This window comes from Caretta caretta, chromosome 6 (genome assembly GCF_965140235.1).
Source record: "Caretta caretta isolate rCarCar2 chromosome 6, rCarCar1.hap1, whole genome shotgun sequence".
NCBI classification, from domain to species: domain Eukaryota; kingdom Metazoa; phylum Chordata; order Testudines; family Cheloniidae; genus Caretta; species Caretta caretta.
The window spans coordinates 105,202,971-105,225,029 of record NC_134211.1 but is presented as its reverse complement, the minus strand read 5'-3'; the positions used below and the strand labels follow the sequence as shown (position 1 = coordinate 105,225,029).

Sequence of the window (22,059 nt, the reverse complement as noted above, 5' to 3'; positions counted from 1 at the left end):
GCCAAGCTCTACGATACAACTGCTCCAACCCCTCAGACAGAGACAAACACCTACAAGATCTCTATCAAGCATTCTTACAACTACAATACTCACCTGCTGAAGTGAAGAAACAGATTGACAGAGCCAGAAGAGTACCCAGAAGTCACCTACTACAGGACAGGTCCAATAAAGAAAATAACTCCAGTAGCCATCACCTTCAGCCCCCAACTAAAGCCTCTCCAACGCATCATCAAGGATCTACAACCTATCCTGAAGGACGATCCCTCACTCTCACAGATCTTGGGAGACAGGCCAGTCCTCGCTTACAGACAGCCCCCCAACCTGAAGCAAATACTCACCAGCAACCACACAACAGAACCACTAACCCAGGAACCTATCCTTGCAATGAAGCCCGTTGCCAACTGTGTCCACATATCTATTCAGGGGACACCATCATAGGGCCTAATCACATCAGCCACGCTATCAGAGGCTCGTTCACCTGCACATCTACAATGTGATATATGCCATCATGTGCCAGCAATGCCCCTCTGCCATGTACATTGGTCAAACTGGACAGTCTCTACATAAAAGAATAAATGGACACAAATCAGATGTCAAGAATTAGAACATACAAAAACGAGCTGGAGAACACGTCAATCTCTCTGGTCACTCGATCTCAGACCTGAAGGTCACAATATTAAAACAAAGAGACTTCAAAAACAGACTCCAATGAGAGACTGCTGAATTGGAATTAATTTGCAAACTGGACACCATTAACTTAGGCTAGAATAAAGACTGGGAGTGGATGGGTCATTACACAAAGTAAAACTATTTCCCCATGTTTATCCCCCGCCCGCAACATTCCTCAGACGTTCTTGTCAACTGCTGGAAATGGCCCACCTTGATTATCACTAGGAAAGGTCCTTCCCCCCGGCTCTTAATAGCTCACCTTAAGTGATCACTCTGGTTACAGTGTATATGGTAACACCCATTATTTCATGTTCTCTATGTATATTAATCTCCCCACTGTATATTCCACTGAATGCATCCGATGAAGTGAGCTGTAGCTCACAAAAGCTTATGCTCAAATAAATTTGTTAGTCTCTAAGGTGCCACAAGTACTCCTATTCTTTATACTGAGTTTTTGTTCAATGAATTTTGTTTTTTTAGGATTACACACTTTTGTATGCTCTCAATCTAAAGAGGGATTACTCTTGGGGCATGGGAAATCTGGTTGTACAGGGTTTCCTGGAATGGAAGCAAAATCCTTATTGGGGTCTCCAGGCACTATCATGCAAAACTAAGAAGATCTACAAGAAGTTCATAGAGAAGTTAGGGTGACTCTAGCTACACACGTTCTGAAAGTGGACTGCATAGCAGTGATAGAGCTAGTGGTACGTGTGTGTGTGAGAAAATGCTTACTTGCATTTAACATTAGTAGATTATTTTCCACTTGGCATAAAGATTAATGCCTATTTGCATCCAACAGGAGGAAAGCATAAGTATCAAGGGAAAAGTAGTATGCTAAGTTTTCAAAATAGTGAGAGATTTTAACTAATGCCTCTACTGACCTAAAATAAGTCAGACGTACCATTTCATAAATTCAGAGATTAATTAACGTTATGGATTACTTTTATTGTACCAGTTTGTTTGGAGTCATGGCTGTCTAATGAATTTTTAAATTCCCAGTAATTCCGCAGTCATACAAAGTACTACTACAGAGATTTTTTAATAAATAAAACTTGTCAGTCTTTTCTGAGTAGACAGAGTAACAAGTTCACTGAAGTATCAGAGAGGTAGCCGTGTTAGTCTGGATCTCTAAAAGCGGCAAAGAGTCCCATGGCACCTTATAGACTAACAGACGTATTGGAGCATAAGCTTTCGTGGGTGAATGCCCACTTTGTTGGATGCATCCAACGAAGTGGGTATTCACCCACAAAAGCTTATGCTCCAATACATCAGTTAGAGTCCTGTGGCACCTTATAGACCAAGTTCATTTAAGAGATCAACAGTGCAAGTTTTTAAGATTAAAATTATGTTTTGTAAAATTACTAACACTTCCAAAACAAACTATAAAATAATATATTACAGAAGTCCAACTGTACCAAGCAACAAATTAAATTCCTTCATTTTCTATTGCAAAAAAGTTCTCTCAGGATGGAAATCTGTATGACAAATTCAATCCGGAAAAGACTTTACAATTTTAGAGTTAAACCCTATAAATCAAGAAAAGCGTAGTAATAAACTAATAATGTACATAATCTCAAACTTGTACTATATGTGAAAGTTTGGGACTCACCTACTCCCAGGCCTATATGTGCAATGGTTCAACTTTAGAATGGATCCACAAATGGAAGACTACGTACAAAAAGAATTACTTACCTTAATTTTATTTTCTCGAGACATAAAACCCACTATGGAATTATCTACTGGATATGAGAACCACTTTTTTTGTGGTCTTTTTATAAAAGCCTTGCAAAAAAATCCTATATTGTACACCCCCAACCAAATATAGTCAGCCACTCTTACCATAATGATAGTAATGAAAAAACCTGAGTATTAGTTAAAAAAATGTATATTCACGCCAACCAAATAGTAAAAGATAGCCTTGATGTGTTCCGTTACCTCACTGAAACCCTCTTTGTTTATTCACGCTGTATACTGTTAAATCCAAGATGACTTTGAGCTCTGTGGGGCATGGACTGTCTGTGTGTTATGTTTCAGAGTAGCAGCTGTGTTAGTCTGTATCCATAAAAAGAAAAGGCGTACTTGTGGCACCTTAGAGACTAACAAATTTATTAGAGCATAAGCTTTCGTGAGCTACAGCTCATTTCATCAGATGCATACAATGGAAAATATAGTGGGGAGATTTTATATACACAGAGAACATGAAACAATGGGGGTTATTATACAGACTATAACAAGAGTGATCAGGAAAGGTGAGCTATTACCAGCGGGGGTGGGGTGTTTTGAGTGATAATCAAGGTGGGCCATTTCCAGCAGTTTCCAAGAACAGTAGGAGGGGAAATAAACAAGGGGAAATAGTTTTACTTTGTGTAATGACACATCCATTCCCAGTCTTTATTCAAGCCTAAGTTAATTGTATCCAGTTTGTGTGTTATGTTGTGTTTGTACATTGTGCACAAAGGGGTTCTGGTCTATGCCTGGGGCTCCTAGGTGCTACCATAATACAAGTAAATAATAAAACTAACATTTGTATAGTGCTTAGTGCAGTGGGGTCTCCTGACTGGGGTCTTTAGATATTACTGCAATCAAACTAACGTCGCAGGAATACAATATTGCTCTTTTAAAAAACATTCTTGGGATTTAAAAAGACAGCGCATGTAGTTCCTTATTTAAGTTTGAATCATGTGTCTTTCCTCATTACTATCAAAAAAATCATTCGTAAACAACATGTCTGATCTTTCAAAAATATTTAATTACCCGCCCATATCCAGGTGTCCACTAAATTTAGACAACAGTAATGGGCCCATGCCAAACAAGAGCCTTCAAATTGCTAAAAGGAAACAAAGGAATTGCAAAACTTCATTTGTTTCTTAGGCTGCATGATGGGGCAGTGTTTCTTAAAAACCTGCTGCAAAGGAAGAGATACCCAGAGCACCAGTCCTAGCTCTTCCAAAGAACTGTAGCCAAGTGATGCACAAACCCCACTGTTTTTCAGAGCTGGAATGGTGGTGGGAAGCAGAGAGAGAAGAGTACGACGGACTACTAACTACTGGCTCCCACAGGGCAGGGGGCGCTAACGTCATAGGTTTACAGAGTAACCTGAACAGAACTGCTTCTTTCCAGCCTAGTAGAGAGATTGGAGAAACATTTGCAGGACAACAGCTTAGTCCGACGGAATCACAGGTTAGAAATAGAGGCAGAAGAGCAGCCCTTCCGCGTGCATCGCTTCTATGGAAGAGGCTGCCTGAAGGCCGCGCTCAACTCCTCATTGTGTGTGGGGGAGGGAGGCAGGCGTGCGGCCCCCACCGCGCGGTTGCCTGAGCAAGGAGGCCGCGCGGCCCCTCACAGTGAAAAGGAGGCCGGCTACAGGGAGTCCTGGCAGAAAGAAGTATGGGCTCTTCTAGAGTCTGGTAGGGGGCCGGTGCTACATGACTCCTTCATCCCTGCCATCCTATCATAGGGGGCCTCAGAAAGACCGGGGCCAAGGGGAGCGAAGCCCGGGAAGCTGCAAATCCGCGGCCCCTCACGCTGCGGCACCGGAAGAGTCTGGAGACCTGGGGAGGGGGAAAGCGTGAAGTCCCGCTGCGCAGGGGAAGGGCTTGGGGGAGCGAGCCGGCGAGGGGAGCCCGGCCCCACGCTGGGGAAGAAGGCTCGGGGGAAACAAGGCTCAAGACTTCGAGACACCCTGCCGGGTTCCAACTTACAACGGCATCGTCTCTCCGGCTCCCCCGCTGCCGCCGCCTCTTCTTCGTCCCCCTCCTCCTCCCCCGCTGCCGCCTCCGGACCGGTCACTCGTTCCGCCGGGAAGCGGAAGCCGTGAGCATGATATGGGCCGGAGTCGGGCCCTAGAGGGAGGAGGGAGCTGTTCGCTGGGCCTAGCCGCTGCCGCCGCTTCTCCTTCCTCTTCCCCTCCGGCCTCCTCCTAACATGGCGCCCGGGCGCTACCACAGCAACGTTCTAGAACGGGGGCCTACGCAACGACGCGCTCCCCTCGTACGCACGACACGCAGAGCCTCCGGCGCATGCCCACTGGACCCACAGCTAGCCCACAACACGGGATTTGTAGTTCTAGGCAGGGAGAGGAGAGCAGCGATGGGTTTTGAAAACAAAGTTCTAACGGCCGCCAGAAAGGGGAAGCGCACGCGCAGGAGAGTCGGCCAACGAAGCTTGGTGGGCGAGTCCTGAGGTGGGGGGGGCTCCCGGTGAGCCTGTCGTTCCGTTCCCTTTGAGGACGGTGTCCCCGCGAGGCAGGGAAGTGTTGCGGAGCGGTGGTAGGTGACCTCTCCCCTGGGCGGAGGGCGCTGTGCCGGCCTCCCCGGGTGACAGTAGCCGGGCTCTCGGCAGGCTGCGAACGGACAGCCGCGCCCTGAGCACAAGTGTAGGAGCGCGCTCGGCGCGGAGGGAACAGCCTTCCGGACAGCGCGTTGTAGGCGAGCTTACAGTGAGGTCCCTGCCCCCGGGGATGGGCAGAACTGCGGCTAGCTCTGGGTAGCAAAGGGGCAGCCTGTGCCGAGCGCTCCTCCTGCGGCGTGTCGGGGTTTGCAAATCAGACCGCCTTCCCGTTTCGTAGCATCCGAGACTGCACACCCACACGAGACTCCTGTCCCCGCTGGGGAGTGAGTAGGTCTGACGGGACACGTTTTACACATAGTCGGAGTCGCAGCCGTGTTAGTCTGTATTCGCAAAAAGAAAAGGAGGACTTGTGGCACCTTAGAGACTAACCAATTTATTTGAGCATAAGCTTTCCTGAGCATCCGATGAAGTGAGCTGTAGCTCACGAAAGCTCATGCTCAAATAAATTGGTTAGTCTCTAAGGTGTCACAAGTCCTCCTTTTCGTTTTACACATAGAGAGAAACAAGGCAAAGCCACGCACACAGAGAGGGAGTCATTGTCTGATTCAAAACTAGGACTCCAGCCATCCATCCTGCTTCTCATGCTGGTGCTCAGACTACTCGGTTTCTCTTTTTATGCTCTCCATACAGATCAAAGTTTGTATGGTCATGCCGTATGGAAGGTCCACCAAGCATATGTTGCATGGAACTCCGTTTTTGTACCTTGGAAAGTTGAAGGATTGAGTTCTCTCATTTTTTAAAAAAATTCCCTCCTAGATTTCTAACGTTTCAGCAGCAGTCACGTTAAGACGGTTTAAGAGAATTTAATGGTGTGGTATGAAACTTTGTTTTATTCACATAAACAAATCCTAATAAATATGGACTGCATAAGGAAGAAAGAAAACTCAGTTTATTGTCGCAAAGAACTATTAGTCTCTTTAGGGATTTATGCAGTAGAGTTTCTGCTGGGAAGAAGATAGTCAGTCTCAGTAAAGTCCAAACCAAAATTCACTTTTGATCAAGTTTTCTATCAAACACAGGTCTCTCACACTATAAGATTGTCTGAATGCTTCTAAAGACTTATTAAATATTTTAAAATACTTTAAAAATTGTCTCCAAATGAATCCCAGGTGAATGATAATTGGATTGGCTGTCAATGGGATTTTTAGATCCACAAAACATCTGTCTGTTTAGAATACAAGCATTGTTCCTGGCTCTGTCACTGACTTGGCACGTGACCTTGTGCAAGTTATGTTAGCATGCAGAAAAAGAGTTTTGTGTGTTTGAATGGGAACACAGTGAGAATTAATAGATAAAAGTCCTATATTAAAAATAAAATATTTTGCATTTATTATATGTAGTATTAATAGTTCATTATCCTTTTTAGAAATGTTAGATGTTTTTGTTTCTCTTTTCCTTTTCAAACAGCCCCCATAGGCATGCTTTCTGTTTAGGGATGGTATGGTGTTACATTTTCTATAATAAAAAATATTTGAAGATGAATACTATCAAAACCTCATCAGCTCAAGACAGATGGTTTATTTGGCCTTTTTGACAATATACATTAGGTCAATACAAAATCAAAATAACCAAATGAAAGCCTTCCAACTATTGTTGAGAAACTAACTGTGACCAACCCAGGAACTCTTTAGATTTTCCTTCAAGAAGTGCTTCTATGGGAATCTTAAAACAATTTAATAATGGTACAGAAATATTGAATATCCTTTGACTATTAAACCAAATATTGATAATACCAAAACAACACAGAAAATTAATGGCAGATCCATATTGGGTCACCAGGCATTTACCCAGTCACTTTAGTGGATTGGTATCCTTCCACATCTGGTACAAATGGCAACACTTTGTGTGCTCCACTGTCTGTTCTTGTGTAACAGGCAGAGGGTGTGAAGCCCAGGTCAGAATTACCACTTGCTCACTATGCCTCATGTAGGGTGCTCAAAACCCCTGGACTGAAAGCCTTTCTAGTGCCTTAACAGTCTCCTAATAAGCAGAGGAGAGGAAGCAGCTTTACACTTGGAGAGTAGTAGAAAGATAGTCCTTGATGCTCCTGTTTCCTTCCCTTTATCAGTAGCAGCAGCTGCCCCCTTTTCAAAGACTGGGGGAAAGAATCCCATAGCCTTGTTTCTTTCTTCCATTTTGCTAGAGAACCAGAAAAGAATTTGCTGGTGGTGCTAGTCATGTCAACTGCACTAGAGAATGGGAGGCAAGGAACATACTCCCAACAGTGCTGCCCTTCCATGGTGATGGAGTGGATTCTTTTGGACCACCATTTCAAATAGGTATATGCACAAATATTCTGATGTATATGTGCATAATTTAAGGTGTGGTCATAAACAGAGTATTTAGTGGAGTGCAAAGCTATCTACTGTACTATGAGCAGTAAAAGTAATATGTCAGAAATAAAAGTGAAAACTACACAAAGAAATATAAAGAAAATAGTTTCAATGTAATCAATTTTTTTGTAAAATACATTAGAAATGTTCTGCCTTTTCATTAGTGTGATGATGTGCTGGGGTTTTACATCTGTCAGTAGTCTTTCATTCCATTTCAGGATTGTTCTTGAAGAGATATTCTGCCTATAGACAAAAAAGATTGACAAAAAGTAAAGGTAACAGTTTTACAGACTCTAAGTGTTCAATTTTAAACTTCCCCAAATTAACAGAAGTTTAGAGGATGACGCCACTTTAAACAAAATCCAAGCTCCAAGATGGTAAAGCTGTAAGCCCTGATAGATATGCCATCAATTTCTATGACATTTTTTAATACTATCACCCCTCTTTACACAAAGTGTACAATTACTTCAAGCAAACAAAGATTGTATCACCTACTACTGAGGCCACATTGTCCTTCCCCATAAAGATGAAAATCCAGGAATGTGTACATCTTCTCATTTTTTTCCTTAATGTAGATCATAATTCTTATTCTTAATAGACTGAGAGCCCTCCCTTCTCCCTATAGATGGATATCATTCTGATTCTGTACATCATTGGGCAGAGAGCAACAATGTAAGGACATTATATACTGCCCACAGTAGCACAAAACGGATGCATTCATTCTAAGCCTTGACTAAGCCCTGGTCTACACTGCAAATTTATGTTGGTATAACTACGTCACTTAGGAGCATAGAAAATTCACACCTGAGTGATGCAGTTATACTGACCAAACTCCCAGTATAGACAGTGCTATGTTGATAGGAGGGCTTCTCCCATCAATATAGCTTCACTAAGGCACAAGCGAACTTACTGTGGTGCAGCTGTACTAGTGCAAGCTCTATAGTGTAGACATAGCCTAAGTGTTACAAGGGCGCAGCTGCAGCGCTCTTAAATGTAGATGAGCCCTTAGAGGAAGCATCTGTTAATATTTCCCCTTTCCTCCATGCAAATATATTTTATATATGGTTTAGTGGAAAATTAGGTAAGATCACCAGGATGGCAGTAATTCTGCTCATCCTCTTTTATGGCTCACTTGGGAGCTTGGCTGTGTGTTTGTGCAGGGTATTAAGGAGGCATAAGACCCCTCCTTATTTCCCTGTTTGAGCAACCTGCTTTGGAGATCCTGTGTGGTGGGTAGGGAGTAGAAGCCCAACCTCCCATCCCAGTATACCAGCCAGTACAGCTCAGCTGATACAGAGGTTGAGCCAGGACCAAATTGTGAAAATCCCTCCCATACTCCTGGGCAGTGCAGCTACATGCCATCCCTTATTGGGTTGTTTCTAAGGTGCCAATCCAGTCCAAAAAGATTAGGTTTCTGTATGTTCTACTTTCATAACAACTCTTGGTCTCCTGAACAGTAGCAATTTGAGTTTGGGCCTCCTTCAGCTGCTGTTTAAGATAACTGGAATTTGCCACTGATGTCAACTGGAAGAGAACTGGGCTCTTTCTTTGATTTCATAAGCCTTTGCTATCTAAGCCGTGGTCTACACTAGGACTTTAGGTCGAATTTAGCAGCGTTAAATTGATGTAAACCTGCACCGTCCACACGATGAAGCCCTTTAGTTCGACTTAAAGGGGTCTTAAAATCGATTTCCGTACTCCACCCCGACAAGTGGATTAGCGCTTAAATCGGCCTTGCCGGGTCGAATTTGGGGTACTGTGGACACAATTCGACGGTATTGGCATCCGGGAGCTATCCCAGAGTGCTCCATTATGACCGCTCTGGACAGCACTCTCAACTCAGATGCACTGGCCAGGTAGACAGGAAAAGAACTGCGAACTTTTGAATCTCATTTCCTGTTTGGCCAGCCTGGCAAGCTGCAGGTGACCATGCAGAGCTCATCAGCAGAGGTGATCATGATGGAGTCCCAGAATCGCAAAAGAGCTCCAGCATGGAGCGAACGGGAGGTACGGGATCTGATCGCTGTATGGGGAGAGGAATCCGTGCTATCAGAACTCCGTTCCAGTTTTCGAAATGCCAAAACCTTTGTCAAAATCTCCCAGGGCATGAAGGACAGAGGCCATAACAGGGATCCGAAGCAGTGCCGCGTGAAACTTAAGGAGCTGAAGCAAGCCTACCAGAAAACCAGAGGGGCGAACGGCCGCTCCGGGTCAGAGCCCCAAACATGCCGCTTCTATGATGAGCTGCATGCCATTTTAGGGGGTTCAGCCACCACTACCCCAGCCGTGTTGTTTGACTCCTTCAATGGAGATGGAGGCAACACGGAAGCAGGTTTTGGGGACGAAGAAGATGATGATGAGGAGGAGGAGGAGATTGTAGATAGCTCACAGCAAACAAGCGGAGAAACCGGTTTTCCCGACAGCCAGGAACTGTTTCTCACCCTGGACCTGGAGCCAGTACCCCCCGAACCCACCCAAAGCTGCCTCCTGGACCCGGCAGGCAGAGAAGGGACCTCCGGTGAGTGTACCTTTTAAAATACTATACATGGTTTAAAAGCAAGCATGTGAAAGGATTAATTTGCCCTGGCATTCACGGCTCTCCTGGATGTACTCCCAAAGCCTTTGCAAAGCCTTATTGCGTCCTTCATGGTAGGACACTTTACCACTCCAGGCCAGTAACACGTACTCGGGAATCATTGTACAACAAAGCATTGCAGTGTATGTTTGCTGGCATTCAAACAACATCCGTTCTTTATCTCTCTGTGTTATCCTCAGGAGAGTGAGATATCATTCATGGTCTCCTGGTTGAATAGGATGCTTTTCTTCAAGGGACATTCAGAGGAGCCCGTTGCTGCTGAGCTGTTTGCCTGTGGCTGAACAGAAATGTTCCCTGCTGTTAGCCACTGGGAGAGGGGAGGGTTGAGGGGGTAGCCACGCGGTGGGGGGAGGCAAAATGCGATCTTGTAATGAAAGCACATGTGCTATGTATGTAATTTTAACACCAAGGTTTACCCTGAAAGACTGTAGCCACTGTTTTATAAAATGTGTCTTTTTAAATACCGCTGTCCCTTTTTTTTTCTCCACCAGCTGCATGTGTTTCAATGATCACAGGATCTTCTCCTTCCCAGAGGCAAGTGAAGATTAGAAAGAAAAAAAATGCACTCGTGATGAAATGTTCTCTGAACTCATGCTGTCCTCCCACACTGACAGAGCACAGACGAATGCGTGGAGGCAAATAATGTCAGAGTGCAGGAAAGCACAAAATGACCGGGAGGAGAGGTGGTGGGCTGAAGAGAGTAAGTGGCGGGCTGAAGACAGGGCTGAAGCTCAAATGTGGCGGCAGCGTGATGAGAGGAGGCAGGATTCAATGCTGAGGCTGCTAGAGGACCAAACCAGTATGCTCCAGTGTATGGTTGAGCTGCAGCAAAGGCAGCTGGAGCACAGACTGCCACTACAGCCCCTGTGTAACCAACCGCCCTCCTCCCCAAGTTCCATAGCCTCCACACCCAGACGCCCAAGCACGTGGTGGGGGGGCCACCGGCCAACCAGCCACTCCGCCACAGAGGATTGCCCAAAAAAAAAAAGGCTGGCATTCAATAAATTTTAAAGTTGTAAACTTTTAAAGTGCTGTGTGGCATTTTCCTTCCCTCCTCCACCACCCCTCCTGGGCTACCTTGGTAGTCATCCCCCTATTTGTGTGATGAATGAATAAAGAATGCATGAATGTGAAGCAACAATGACTTTATTGCCTCTGCAAGCAATGATTAAAGGGAGGAGGGGAGGGTGGTTAGCTTGCAGGGAAGTAGAGTGAACCAAGGGGCGGGGGGTTTCATCAAGGAGAAACAAAGAGAACTTTCACACCGTAGCCTGGCCAGTCATGAAACTTGTTTTCAAAGCTTCTCTGATGCGTACCGCGCCCTCCTGTGCTCTTCTAACCGCCCTGGTGTCTGGCTGCGCGTAACCAGCAGCCAGGCAATTTGCTCAACCTCCCACCCCACCATAAACATCTCCCCCATACTCTCACAGATATTGTGGAGCACACAGCAAGCAGTAATAACAGTGGGAATACTGGTTTCGCTGAGGTCTAAGCGAATCAGTAAACTGCACCAGCGCACCTTTAAACATCCAAATGCACGTTCTACCACCATTCTGCATTTGCTCAGCCTGTAGTTGAACAGCTCCTGACTACTGTCCAGGCTGCCTGTGTACGGCTTCATGAGCCATGGCATTAAGGGGTAGGCTGGGTCCCCAAGGATACATATAGGCATTTCAACGTCCCCAACAGTTATTTTCTGGTCTGGGAATGAAGTCCCTTCCTGCAGATTTTGAAACAGACCAGAGTTCCTGAAGATGCGAGCGTCATGTACCTTTCCCGGCCATCCCACGTTGATGTTGGTGAAACGTCCCTTGTGATCCACCAGGGCTTGCAGCACTATTGAAAAGTACCCCTTGCAGTTTATGTACTCGCCGGCTTGGTGCTCCGATGCCAAGATAGGGATATGGGTTCCGTCTATGGCCCCACCACAGTTAGGGAATCCCATTGCAACAAAGCCATCCACTATGACCTGCATATTTCCCAGGGTCACTACCCTTGATATCAGCAGATCTTTGATTGTGTGGGCTACTTGCATCACAGCAGCCCCAACAGTAGACTTGCCCACTCCAAATTGATTCCCAACTGACCGGTAGCTGTCTGGCATTGCAAGCTTCCACAGGGCTATCGCCACTCGCTTCTCAACTGTGAGGGCTGCTCTCATCTTGGTATTCATGCGCTTCAGGGCAGGGGAAAGCAAGTCACAAAGTTCCATGAAAGTGCCCTTACACATGCGAAAGTTTCGCAGCCACTGGGAATCGTCCCAGACCTGCAACACTATGCGGTCCCACCAGTCTGTGCTTGTTTCCCGAGCCCAGAATCGGCGTTCCACAGCATGAACCTGCCCCATTAGCACCATGATGCATGCATTGGCAGGGCCCATGCTTTCAGAGAAATCTGTGTCCATGTCCTGATCACTCACGTGACCGCGCTGACGTCGCCTCCTCGCCCGGTATCACTCTGCCAGGTTCTGGTGCTGCATATACTGTTGGATAATGTGTGTGGTGTTTAATGTGCTCCTAATTGCCAAAGTGAGCTGAGCGGCCTCCATGCTTGCCTTGGTATGGCGTCCGCACAGAAAAAAGGCGCGGAACGATTGTCTGCCGTTGCTCTGACGGAGGGAGGGGCGACTGACGACATGGCTCACAGGGTTGGCTTCAGGGAGCTAAAATCGACAAAGGGGGTGGCTTTACATCAAGGAGTATTTCAGGCAGGACTTCACGGAGGGTTCCAATAAGAAATGGTGCACCTAAGTTATTGTTCTTATTGGAACAAGGAGGTTAGTCTGGCCTCTGATTGATACACGGCTAGATTTACCTTGCTGCACCTTCTCTGTGAGTGACTGCAGTGTGACCTAGAGGAATGAGTCCCCTAGACGGGGGGGCCGGGGGGTGGAAAGCAAATGAGTACAAAACAAATCTGGTCTATTTCTTGTTTTGATCCACTCCATCTATCTTTTACATCTTTGGCTGTCAGCAGACTGTGCAGAAGGACTGCATGCCATCCACATCTCATGGCTGCCCGGCAGAAGATGATGCAATAGGACTGCTAGCAGTCCGTATCGCCTGTCCGCTCACCATAAGACGGTTCAATAGGACTGACTGCAGGACTAAAGAGAATGACCTGGTCAAGTCACTCCAAATTTAGTCCCTGCGCCCATGTCTGCCCAGGCGCTCCTGGCCGATGTGGCCAGGAGCACGTCGGACATGACGCTGATGGCTACCAGTCGTACTGTACCGTCTGCTGCCACAAGGCAAGGGGTTGATGCTGCTGTGTAGCAATGCAGTACCACGTCTGCCAGCACCCAGGAGACATAGGGTGACGGTTACCTGAGCGGGCTCCATGCTTGCCGTGGTATGGCGTCTGCACAGGTAACTCAGGAAAAAAGGCGCGAAACGATTGTCTGCCCTTGCTTTCACGGAGGGAGGGAGGGAACGGGGCCTGACAATATGTACCCAGAACCACCCGCGACAATGTTTTAGCCCCATCAGAGCGCTCCATTGTGACTGCTCTGGACAGCACTCTCAACTCAGATGCACGATTGTTTGCTGTTGCTCTGATGCAGGGAGGGACGACTGAGGACACGGCTTACAGGGTTGGCTTCAGGGAGCTAAAATCAACAAAGGGGGTGCCTGTACATCAAGGAGTATTTCAGGCAGGACTTCACGGAGGGTTCAAATAAGAAATGGTGCACCTAAGTTATTGTTTTTATTGGAACAAGGAGGTTAGTCTGGCCTCTGATTGATACATGGCTAGATTTACCTCTCTGCACCTTCTCTGTGAGTGACTGCAGTGTGACCTAGAGAAATGAGTCCCCTAGACGGGGGGGGGGGGGGGAGGAAGCAAATGAGTACAAAACAAATCTGGTCTATTTCTTGTTTTGATCCACTCCATCTATCTTTTACATCTTTGGCTGGCAGCAGACGGTGCAGAAGGACTGCATGCCATCCACATCTCATGGCTGCTCGGCAGAAGATGGTGCAATATGACTGCTATCCATCCTCATCTCTTGCCTGCCCAGCAGAAGATGGTACAGTACGACTGCTAGCAATCCGTATCGCCTGCCTGCTCACCATAAGACGGTTCAATAGGACTGACTGCAGGACTAAAGAGAATGACCTGGTCAAGTCACTCCAAATTTAGTCCCTGCGCCCATGTCTGCCCAGGTGCTCCTGCCCGATGTGGCCAGGAGCACCTCGGACGTGACGATGACGGCTACCAGTCATATTGCACCGTCTGCTGCCAGAAGGCAATGGGTTGCTGTTACTGTGTAGCAATGCAGTACCGTGTCTGCCAGCACCCAAGAGACATAGGGTGACGGTTACCTGAGTGGGCTCCATGCTTGCCGTGGTATGGCGTCTGCACAGGTAACTCAGGAAAAAAGGCGCGAAACGATTGTCTGCCCTTGCTTTCACGGAGGGAGGGAGGGAACGGGGGCCTGACGATATGTACCCAGAACCACCCGTGACAATGTTTTAGCCCCATCAGGCATTGGGATCTCAACCCAGCATTCCAATCGGCAGTGAAGACTGTGGGAACTGTGGGATAGTTACCCACAGTGCAACACTCCGGAAGTCGACGCTTGCTTCAGTACTGTGGAAGCACTCCGCCGAGCTAATGCACTTAATGCACTTAGAGCATTTTCTGTGGGGACACACACACTCGAATATATAAAACCGATTTCTAAAAAAACGACTTCTATAAATTCGACCTTATTCCGTAGTGTATACATACCCAAAGAGATGCTACTGTTTTAATGCACTTTTCCTTTGGGCCTTGTCAAAGGTATCTGAGAAAACAATAATTATCTTACCAGGAAGTCAACTGGATCATCAGGCCTGATCTTGCAACATTCATTCAGCCCTTGCATAAGTGTTGGCATGACATTCTTCATTAAGTAGTTCCTTAGAGGAATGGACTGGGCTTCAAGTAATTCCTGTTCCTGCCTCTTCACTTCCTCTAGACATTTATTCTAGAAGTAATAATAATTTTTAAAAATTTCAATTCTATTAAATAGCATTTGCCAAAAATCTAGAATGGTGGCTTGTAGGAAAAACATGATCAGTTAGAAATACTGGTAATTTCTTTAAAATGTTTGAACAATTTGTACCTGGGTTCTTGTATTAGAAGGATGGGGCACAAGGGTGGGAGGGAAGGAGGAGAGAAGAAAAGGATTCAGTCCAGTGAAGAATGAGACCATCTCCCTTCGACTGTTTCTTTTGATTTTCCTCTCTATCTAAAGTCTAAAGATGTTTTCCATTGCTCCTATTGCCAAAAGGTGAAAATGTTTGCAAGTCCCAGGCAAAAAACCAACAGTTCTTTTTGCATGTGCCAGAAACTTCTTGAGTCCTTTTTGGGCACTGTTTTGAACTTCACAGAGAACCCTTTGATCTTACTGGATGGTTCTACAGAACAGCTCATACAAGGTTGTGGTTTTTTTTTTAAAGTGCCAATGGAGTTGCACCTTCTTACAGCTGCTGAAGTTAGCCTTAAGTTTGTTACAGTCCTTTCTTTCCCAGCAGTAACCTGGGTTATTAGTGGATATAGCAAACAGTAGAAACTCTGGAGAACTCAGCAGATGGCTCTTTCCCATTCAAAAACTGGCACAAGAGTCAGGTTCATACAGTAATGGCTGATGAATGGGTGAGAGGAGGCCTAGATGCCGGCCTTCTAAATCAAAGAAGCAGATATTTCAGGTTTCCAAGTCCACATGGTTGACATACCTCAGGAGTTTGCAGTGTTGTAGCAGTGTTGGTCCCAGCATATGAGAGACAGGGTGGGTAAGAATACCCTTTTAGTGAACCAACTTCTGTTGGTGAAAGAAACACGCTTTCAAGCTTACACAGACTCTTCAGGTCACAAAAGAGCTCTGTGTAAGCTTGAAAGTTTGTCTTTCACCAACAGAAGTTGGTCTACTAAGATATCACCTCAGCCACCTTGTCTGTAATAGCTCAGAAGTGACATTTGACAAGCTTTGGATGTGGTTTGTGAGCATGGACATAGATGGCATGAGAACCTTTACCAAGAGGGAAATGGAGGTGTTGAATGTAGCCTTCTTCTTGTTACTGTCCTTAGAGCAGATTGATAGCTATTTAGAATTCCAAAGTGCTTTTGTATATATAGGTTAAACTTGAGCACTCACTTTATATTCAGTGTGGAGTTTTCACTTCTGAGTGGTTGAAGCCTTTAGACAGTGCATAGATAAGACAGTTGGTTCATTAACATAAGAGTCCACATTATGCTTTAAGACAAACTCTAGGGGAAGGCAAAACACTGCTTAATCCGGAAAAAAAATGAAGATGTGTGGAGAGATAGCAAGGGCTCTACTTGGCACTCCTATATTTCAAACTACAGTTACAGCAACTACAAATGCTACATTAAAAGTGAGTAGTTTCGGGGCATTCCCTCTCCAAGATTCATAAGCACATACAAAAATGAAAAAAGACCTACTGTGAAATTATTGGCCTGTATTTAAGTTATAAAAAATATAAGAGTTGCTCTCTGGGATATAATATCCTGACTCTGCAGAGGACCAAAAAAATTGCTGGGGCATGCACTTACAAGTTATTCACCTTAAGACCTTTTGTGAATCCTACCAACCAAAACCTGAGAGTGTGCTGAAGTAAACAGGAATAAATGTCAATGTGATGCTCTTGTACCTACTGGGGAAGACATCCCTGATTCCATAGTATGTACTAGAAGTGGACTTCTGATTGCATCACATACTTTACGCTCTCCACTGAAAAGCCTTTCTATAGCTATCAGAGATGCTTATCTGTATAGGCTGTTAGAGATAGATGGTCTGGATTGCAGTATTGAATGGATCTTCGGGTTAGATTTAAAGATCTTGTTTGAAAGTTATGTTCCATGGATAAAGACAGCCCACTCATGATATCAGAGAATGAAGGATATCAAGGACACCTGGGCAAAAACAAAATCCTGCCTGACTTTCCATAGTTGGGAATCTGAAGAATGGGTGGGTGAGGAGCAGCCCAGCTCCATGCTCTAATCCTTGGATATTCTAGGTAATTTACCAAAATCTGGGGCATTTGTTCAACTGGTTTGTCTCTAATAAGATATCAGAACTTCGCAGATACTTCAACTGCAATGTGCTGGGGATGCAAACATTGTTTCAAAATATGAGATGCTTTGCTAAAACCAACTTCTGAGACATTCTCCTTGCCCCTGATGATGACTGCTATAAGGAAAGAAATATGGGATTCTGCCTAAACACAAAAGCAGAAGGCTTCTGACAGGAGCTGAGGGCTGTGAGTGCCCCTTGTCAGTTTACATATGCCACTGGAGCTTGTTTGTCACACTGGACTAAGACACAGTGTTGAGCTAGCAGTGGTTCCCAGGCAAGAAGAGCTAAGCATATTACCAGTAACTCCAGTGCATTAAAGCACTGATAGAGTGCCCAAATGGACACCTCAGCCTGAAATGGTGGCATCCAAGACTATGCAGATGAGGGAAGAGAGGAAGGGGAAGAAGGCAAAAACAAAGACCTGCTAAAAGTTTAGTGGTGAGGAAAGCGATTATAGCAGGATCTTTCAAGTTCTGTGGGATAGGGGAAACAATTCCTCCAAGAAGGAAAGTGTGCAATCTTCTGGAGGAGGAAAGTCTTCAGTGGATGGAGATTAAATAAAGGGCACCAAATACAAAGCCTGTGAAACAGAGCTGGAGAATATGCCTGGCCAGATCTGCTCTACTGTCCCTCACTTGGGAGAACCGTTGCGCTGGGGCACTTGAAGCAGCTGAACAGAGTGTGGTGTTAGTCAGGGCATGTCTACGCTTACTGTGGATCGCTGCTGTGGTGATCAATCCACTGGGAGTTGATTTAGCGTGTCTAGTGAAGACCCGCTAAATCAACCGCAGATTGCTCTCCAGTCGACTCCGGTACTCTACTGGAACGAGAAACATAAGGTAAGCATACGTGAATAACGTAGCTGGAGTTGATGTAGCTTAGGTCGACTTATTGTGGTGTCTACACAGTGCTGGGTCGATGGGAGAAACTCTCCTGTCGACTTACCTTATGCTTCTCGTTCCAGTAGAGTACCGGAGTCGACTGGAGAGCAATCTGCCCTTTATTTAATCTCCATCCACTGAAGACTTTCCTCCTCCAGAAGATTGCACACTTTCCTTCTCGGAGGAATTGTTTCCCCCTATCCCACAGAACTTGAAAGATCCTGCTATAATCGCTTTCTTCACCACTAAACTTTAATCAGGTCTTGGCTTTTGCCTTCTTCCCCTTGCTCTCTTGCCTCATCTGCATCGTCTTGGATGCCACCACTTCACGTATTTCACGTAGCTGGAGTTGCGTAACTTAGGTCAACTTAGCCCCATAGTGTAGACTTGCCTCAGAAGGGACCAGCGAAGTCAGTCAACATAGGGAGAGGGAAGAAAAAAAGAGTCTCAATACTAGCCCGAATACCCATCTTCTGAGAGAAGAGGTTACTCAATGGGTAGCCAATCACGCAACCCCTGAAGAGTGGTGAACTGCCTCTTGTATTCAGTCTAATGAGGCCAGGAGGGAGGAATTGCTCTCTTCGATGCTGCCCTTTTTGACCCTTGCTCTCCTCTTTTCTTTCCCCAAACACTTTCTTTGCCCTAATTTTCTCCTTTTGTTTGATCCTCCTCGCCTGCTTCATTCCATCTTGTTAGGAAAAAAAGGGGAAGTAGGACTAAGGTAACTGCTGTTCCTTGCTTATTGCATGTAGTAGGCAAAAAAAAAAAAGAGGGGAAAAAAGGCTGGATGGACCGAAAAGGGAATATTACAGTAGGTACACTACAGAGAGGAGAGAATGGAGTTACAAGGTCTCACATTCAAAACTAATAAAAGGAAATACTATTTTAATTCAACACAGTTTAGCCTGCAAAACTCAGGACCACGAGGTATCACTGAGGCCAAGCACTTAGCAGGATTCTAAAAAATTATTAAACCAATGTAGATAACATGAATATCCAGAGTTATAAAAGTAAATATTAAGTAAAAAAACAAACAAGGGCTCTGGAAGGGATACAAGTCCTTAAAATGAGGGCATAATCCAACCTCTAAATCTTGAGAGTTATCATGAAACTTTTCATGGGGGGCAGAGTGTTCCAAAATTGCCTACTAAAGGGTTTATTTTCTTGAAGCAGTTGGTACTGGCCACTGTCAGACGCAGGGTACTACATAGGACCACTGGACTGATGCAGTATGGCAATTCCTATGTTTCTATAGACAGAGTTAAGTACTGCAGATAATTGACAAATGTTGAATCCTTATCAGTGGAGTCATAAAGATGACAATCAAGACTTTAGCAGACAAGAAGAGAGAAGAAAGTAAACTGGAGAGTTCCTGGCAGGATGGAGGAGGAGGAGGAGGAGGAAAATGCTCATAGCATCCCACGAAGTGGGTATTCACCCACGAAAGCTTATGCTCCAATACGTCTGTTAGTCACAGGACTCTTTGCCACTTTTACAGATCCAGACTAACATGGCTATCCCTCTGATACTTGACATATTATAGTAGACAATTACAAATGGCAAGATAAAGCAGCTTATTACTGCTACTGTTTGGCTCCATAGAAGGATTTCCCTGAGTTTTGTCAGTTCATTTCAGCACCAGCAAGAAATGACATAATGTTAATTAATTTTGATTTCACAGGCTCAATAAGGTGACTGAAAGGTTGGTAAGAGGGAATCTTTGGCTCTCCTGGGTTCTGCCCCTTTCAATGTCTGAGTGGTTCTGCAAGTTTCAGCAAGTCCACCTGGAGACCATTTATAGTAGCACAAGACAGCTGGAATCTTTATGCCTACTGTGTGAGCAAAAGTGTGCAAAGGTAGCCAAAAAGGGAGCATGGAGAATGCACACAGGAGATGTGTTGATTCAGTGCATCTCCTTGAAAGCCTCATCTGGGGCAGCTCCAATGGTGCAGTAGTCTTTGCCCATCTGTGGCAAAATCCCAGAGGAGGGGTAAGATGATGGTGTAACTCACTGTGGCACACTTGTGTAAGGGCTACTAAAGCCCTTTTTCTTCAGTTTCTTGCTCTGGAGTTTTCCAATCAATATCTGAAATCTCACTGGACATTTATAAGGCGTTAAGAGGAGGAAGATCATCAAGCTTGTTTTAAGGATATTTTGGTAACGACACTCAAAAGCTTCTGTTGTAACTTTATTAATATTTGAATTCTTTAACAAGGGTCTCAAAATACATCCGATGAAGGAAATATGAAAACAAATATGCAACTTGGTATAGGAGACTACAGAGCAGATACCACACTTTTGAAATGGAACGACACTGCATATAGCTCTTACCCAAGCATCACATGCATGCCCAAGTCAAACATTTTTGCATAAGGTCAAATGATAAGGCTACTGGAGATCCCATAACTGCTATTTTCTAAAACAGGTATATAATTAGGTTTGTGCAGAACTCTGTAATAACTTACCCACTCTTCCCAGTTTGCCACCTTTTCAGCCCTTTCCTCAGCGTCTTTACGCTCCTGTTCAGCATTGTCTTCTGCTTCTTTGGCAAGGCGTGCTTCGGCAGCTTTGCGTTCTAGTTCTTCCATTTCTTCATCTGTCAAACCATAATTTCGAGGTTTTCCAGTTTCTCTGATGATCTCGTTTACAATAAGTCTGTTCTCAGGATCCTCAAACTTTGCTACATCTTTTAAACATAAGAACAAAGAACATAAGTGTCCTCATTAATTACAGGGGAAAGGGATTTCAATGATTATTGTGAGACCTTTAAAATATATTTGATATATTAGTTAAGGTTAGCCAACACTTTCCATCATAAAGAGCCTGTTTTCAGTTGTGGTAAACTGTGTCAAACTTCAACCATCTTGGCTGAAGTTTTCTACGCCAGGTGTCTGCTCAGGCTGACACATATAAGGCTTCAGCTAAAATGATTGTCATTTCTGAGAATGAGATGGGAAAAAATATTGTTTTGCCCACTATTAAACAAATTCTTACAACTGTTTTATTGAGTAACTCTAGCACCCCCATACTTTGGAGCAAGGGCTTGAAATTTGGCAAGGGGGTGGTCTGCGGTAGGAATGTGCCTTTTACCATCCCTGCAAAAGTTCATCCATATTTGGCCAAGTGATGAGACTATGAGGAAAAAACGCAGTTCAGATTTAGGAGAGACTTGTTAACAAGTTTCGTGTCTAAGATCTCAAAGATGCCATCCGTAGTGAGGATGTTCCATCCCCACACAGATTCTATCTGTGATTAGATTTTACAAACACAATCACCATTGAGTGATTAATTGTGTATGCTGCAACAAGGCCGCAGACACTGAGCAAGATGCCTTGTAATTGCTCTTCCACTCTGCTGAGGTTGCTGTGGCAGTGGACACTGGCACTGAGAGCAGGGCGACTGTCTCTGTGCTCTCAACACTATCTCTGTTGGTGCCCAGGCAACATGGAGGAGCCTGACGTGAATGCAACAGGTTGAGGGACAGGAGGCAGAAGGAGTGGCAGGAGGTGAATAGAAGCATAGTTGAAGAATAGTTGGTGTTGGTCCTGCTTTGAGCAGGGGATTGGACTAGATGACCTCCAGAGGTCTCTTCCAACCCTAATATTCTATGATTCTAAGCAGGAAGGAGAGTGGGTTGCAGGAGCTGGAGGGTCCAGGCAAGCAGGGTTTTATTTGGTTTTTTTTTTGGCCGGGGTGTGTGTGTTAAATAAGCACGGAGGGAGATGAGGGCTGGTGCAAAGGAACTGGGAAGGGTTTGGATACGGGCAGGGGGAAAGTAAGGAGGACAAGCCAGGGGCACAAGGGTTTATAACTACTAGAATACATCCAGAGCCTGGAATGGAACCCAGGAGTCCTGAGTCTCTGCTTTCCTCTGCTGTCATACACCATCCTGGCAACCGTGGATGTAGAATTCCTCTACACCAACATTCCACACAAAGATGGACTACAAGCAGTAAGGAACAGTATCCCCGATAATGTCATGGCAAACCTGGTGGCTGAACTTTGTGACTTTGTCCTCACCCACAACTATTTCACATTTGGGGACAATGTACACCTTCAAGTCAGCAGCACTGTTATGGGTACCCGCATGGCCCCACAGTATGCCAACATTTTTATGGCTGACTTAGAACAACGGTTCCTCAGCTCTC

General features: G+C 45.2%; 3 protein-coding genes across 5 annotated transcripts in view; 1 reads left to right on the top strand and 2 right to left on the bottom strand.

The window, feature by feature from the left end:
* The window catches only part of PAPOLA (poly(A) polymerase alpha), a 96,581-nt gene extending 91,985 nt beyond the window's left edge, over positions 1-4,596 (bottom strand). The window contains exon 1 of one of the 2 annotated variants that reach the window (XM_048855195.2): positions 4,371-4,596. In XM_048855195.2, the coding sequence (XP_048711152.1) occupies positions 4,371-4,378 (8 nt within the window). In that variant the 5' untranslated portion in view covers positions 4,379-4,596. The remainder of the gene's footprint in view (positions 1-4,370) is intronic. The other variant, XM_048855194.2, reaches the window with a different exon arrangement.
* Positions 4,597-6,517: 1,921 nt separating this feature from the next.
* The window catches only part of AK7 (adenylate kinase 7), a 66,827-nt gene continuing 51,285 nt past the window's right edge, over positions 6,518-22,059 (bottom strand). The window contains exons 16-18 of one of the 2 annotated variants that reach the window (XM_048855200.2): positions 20,377-20,597; positions 14,759-14,917; positions 6,518-7,595 (exon numbers count right to left, since the gene is read on the bottom strand). In XM_048855200.2, coding sequence (XP_048711157.2) covers positions 7,557-7,595; positions 14,759-14,917; positions 20,377-20,597 — 419 coding nt within the window. In that variant the 3' untranslated portion in view covers positions 6,518-7,556. Of the gene's footprint in view, positions 7,596-12,385; positions 12,611-14,758; positions 14,918-20,376; positions 20,598-22,059 lie in introns of those variants that run through there. The other variant, XM_075129858.1, reaches the window with a different exon arrangement.
* Positions 7,590-10,976, top strand: LOC125638910 (uncharacterized). Its single transcript, XM_048855205.2, has 2 exons — positions 7,590-9,870; positions 10,440-10,976. Exons 1-2 carry the CDS (start codon positions 9,282-9,284, stop codon positions 10,589-10,591), a joined length of 741 nt encoding a protein of 246 aa, XP_048711162.2. The 5' UTR covers positions 7,590-9,281; the 3' UTR covers positions 10,592-10,976.

Bases quoted from the DNA above. Each gene is read 5' to 3' on its own strand.
- LOC125638910 (XM_048855205.2), top strand. From the start codon at position 9,282: ATGCAGAGCTCATCAGCAGAGGTGATCATGATGGAGTCCCAGAATCGC. The intron at 9,871-10,439 runs GTGAGTGTACCT...TTTCTCCACCAG, and splicing joins AGGCAGAGAAGGGACCTCCG to CTGCATGTGTTTCAATGATC.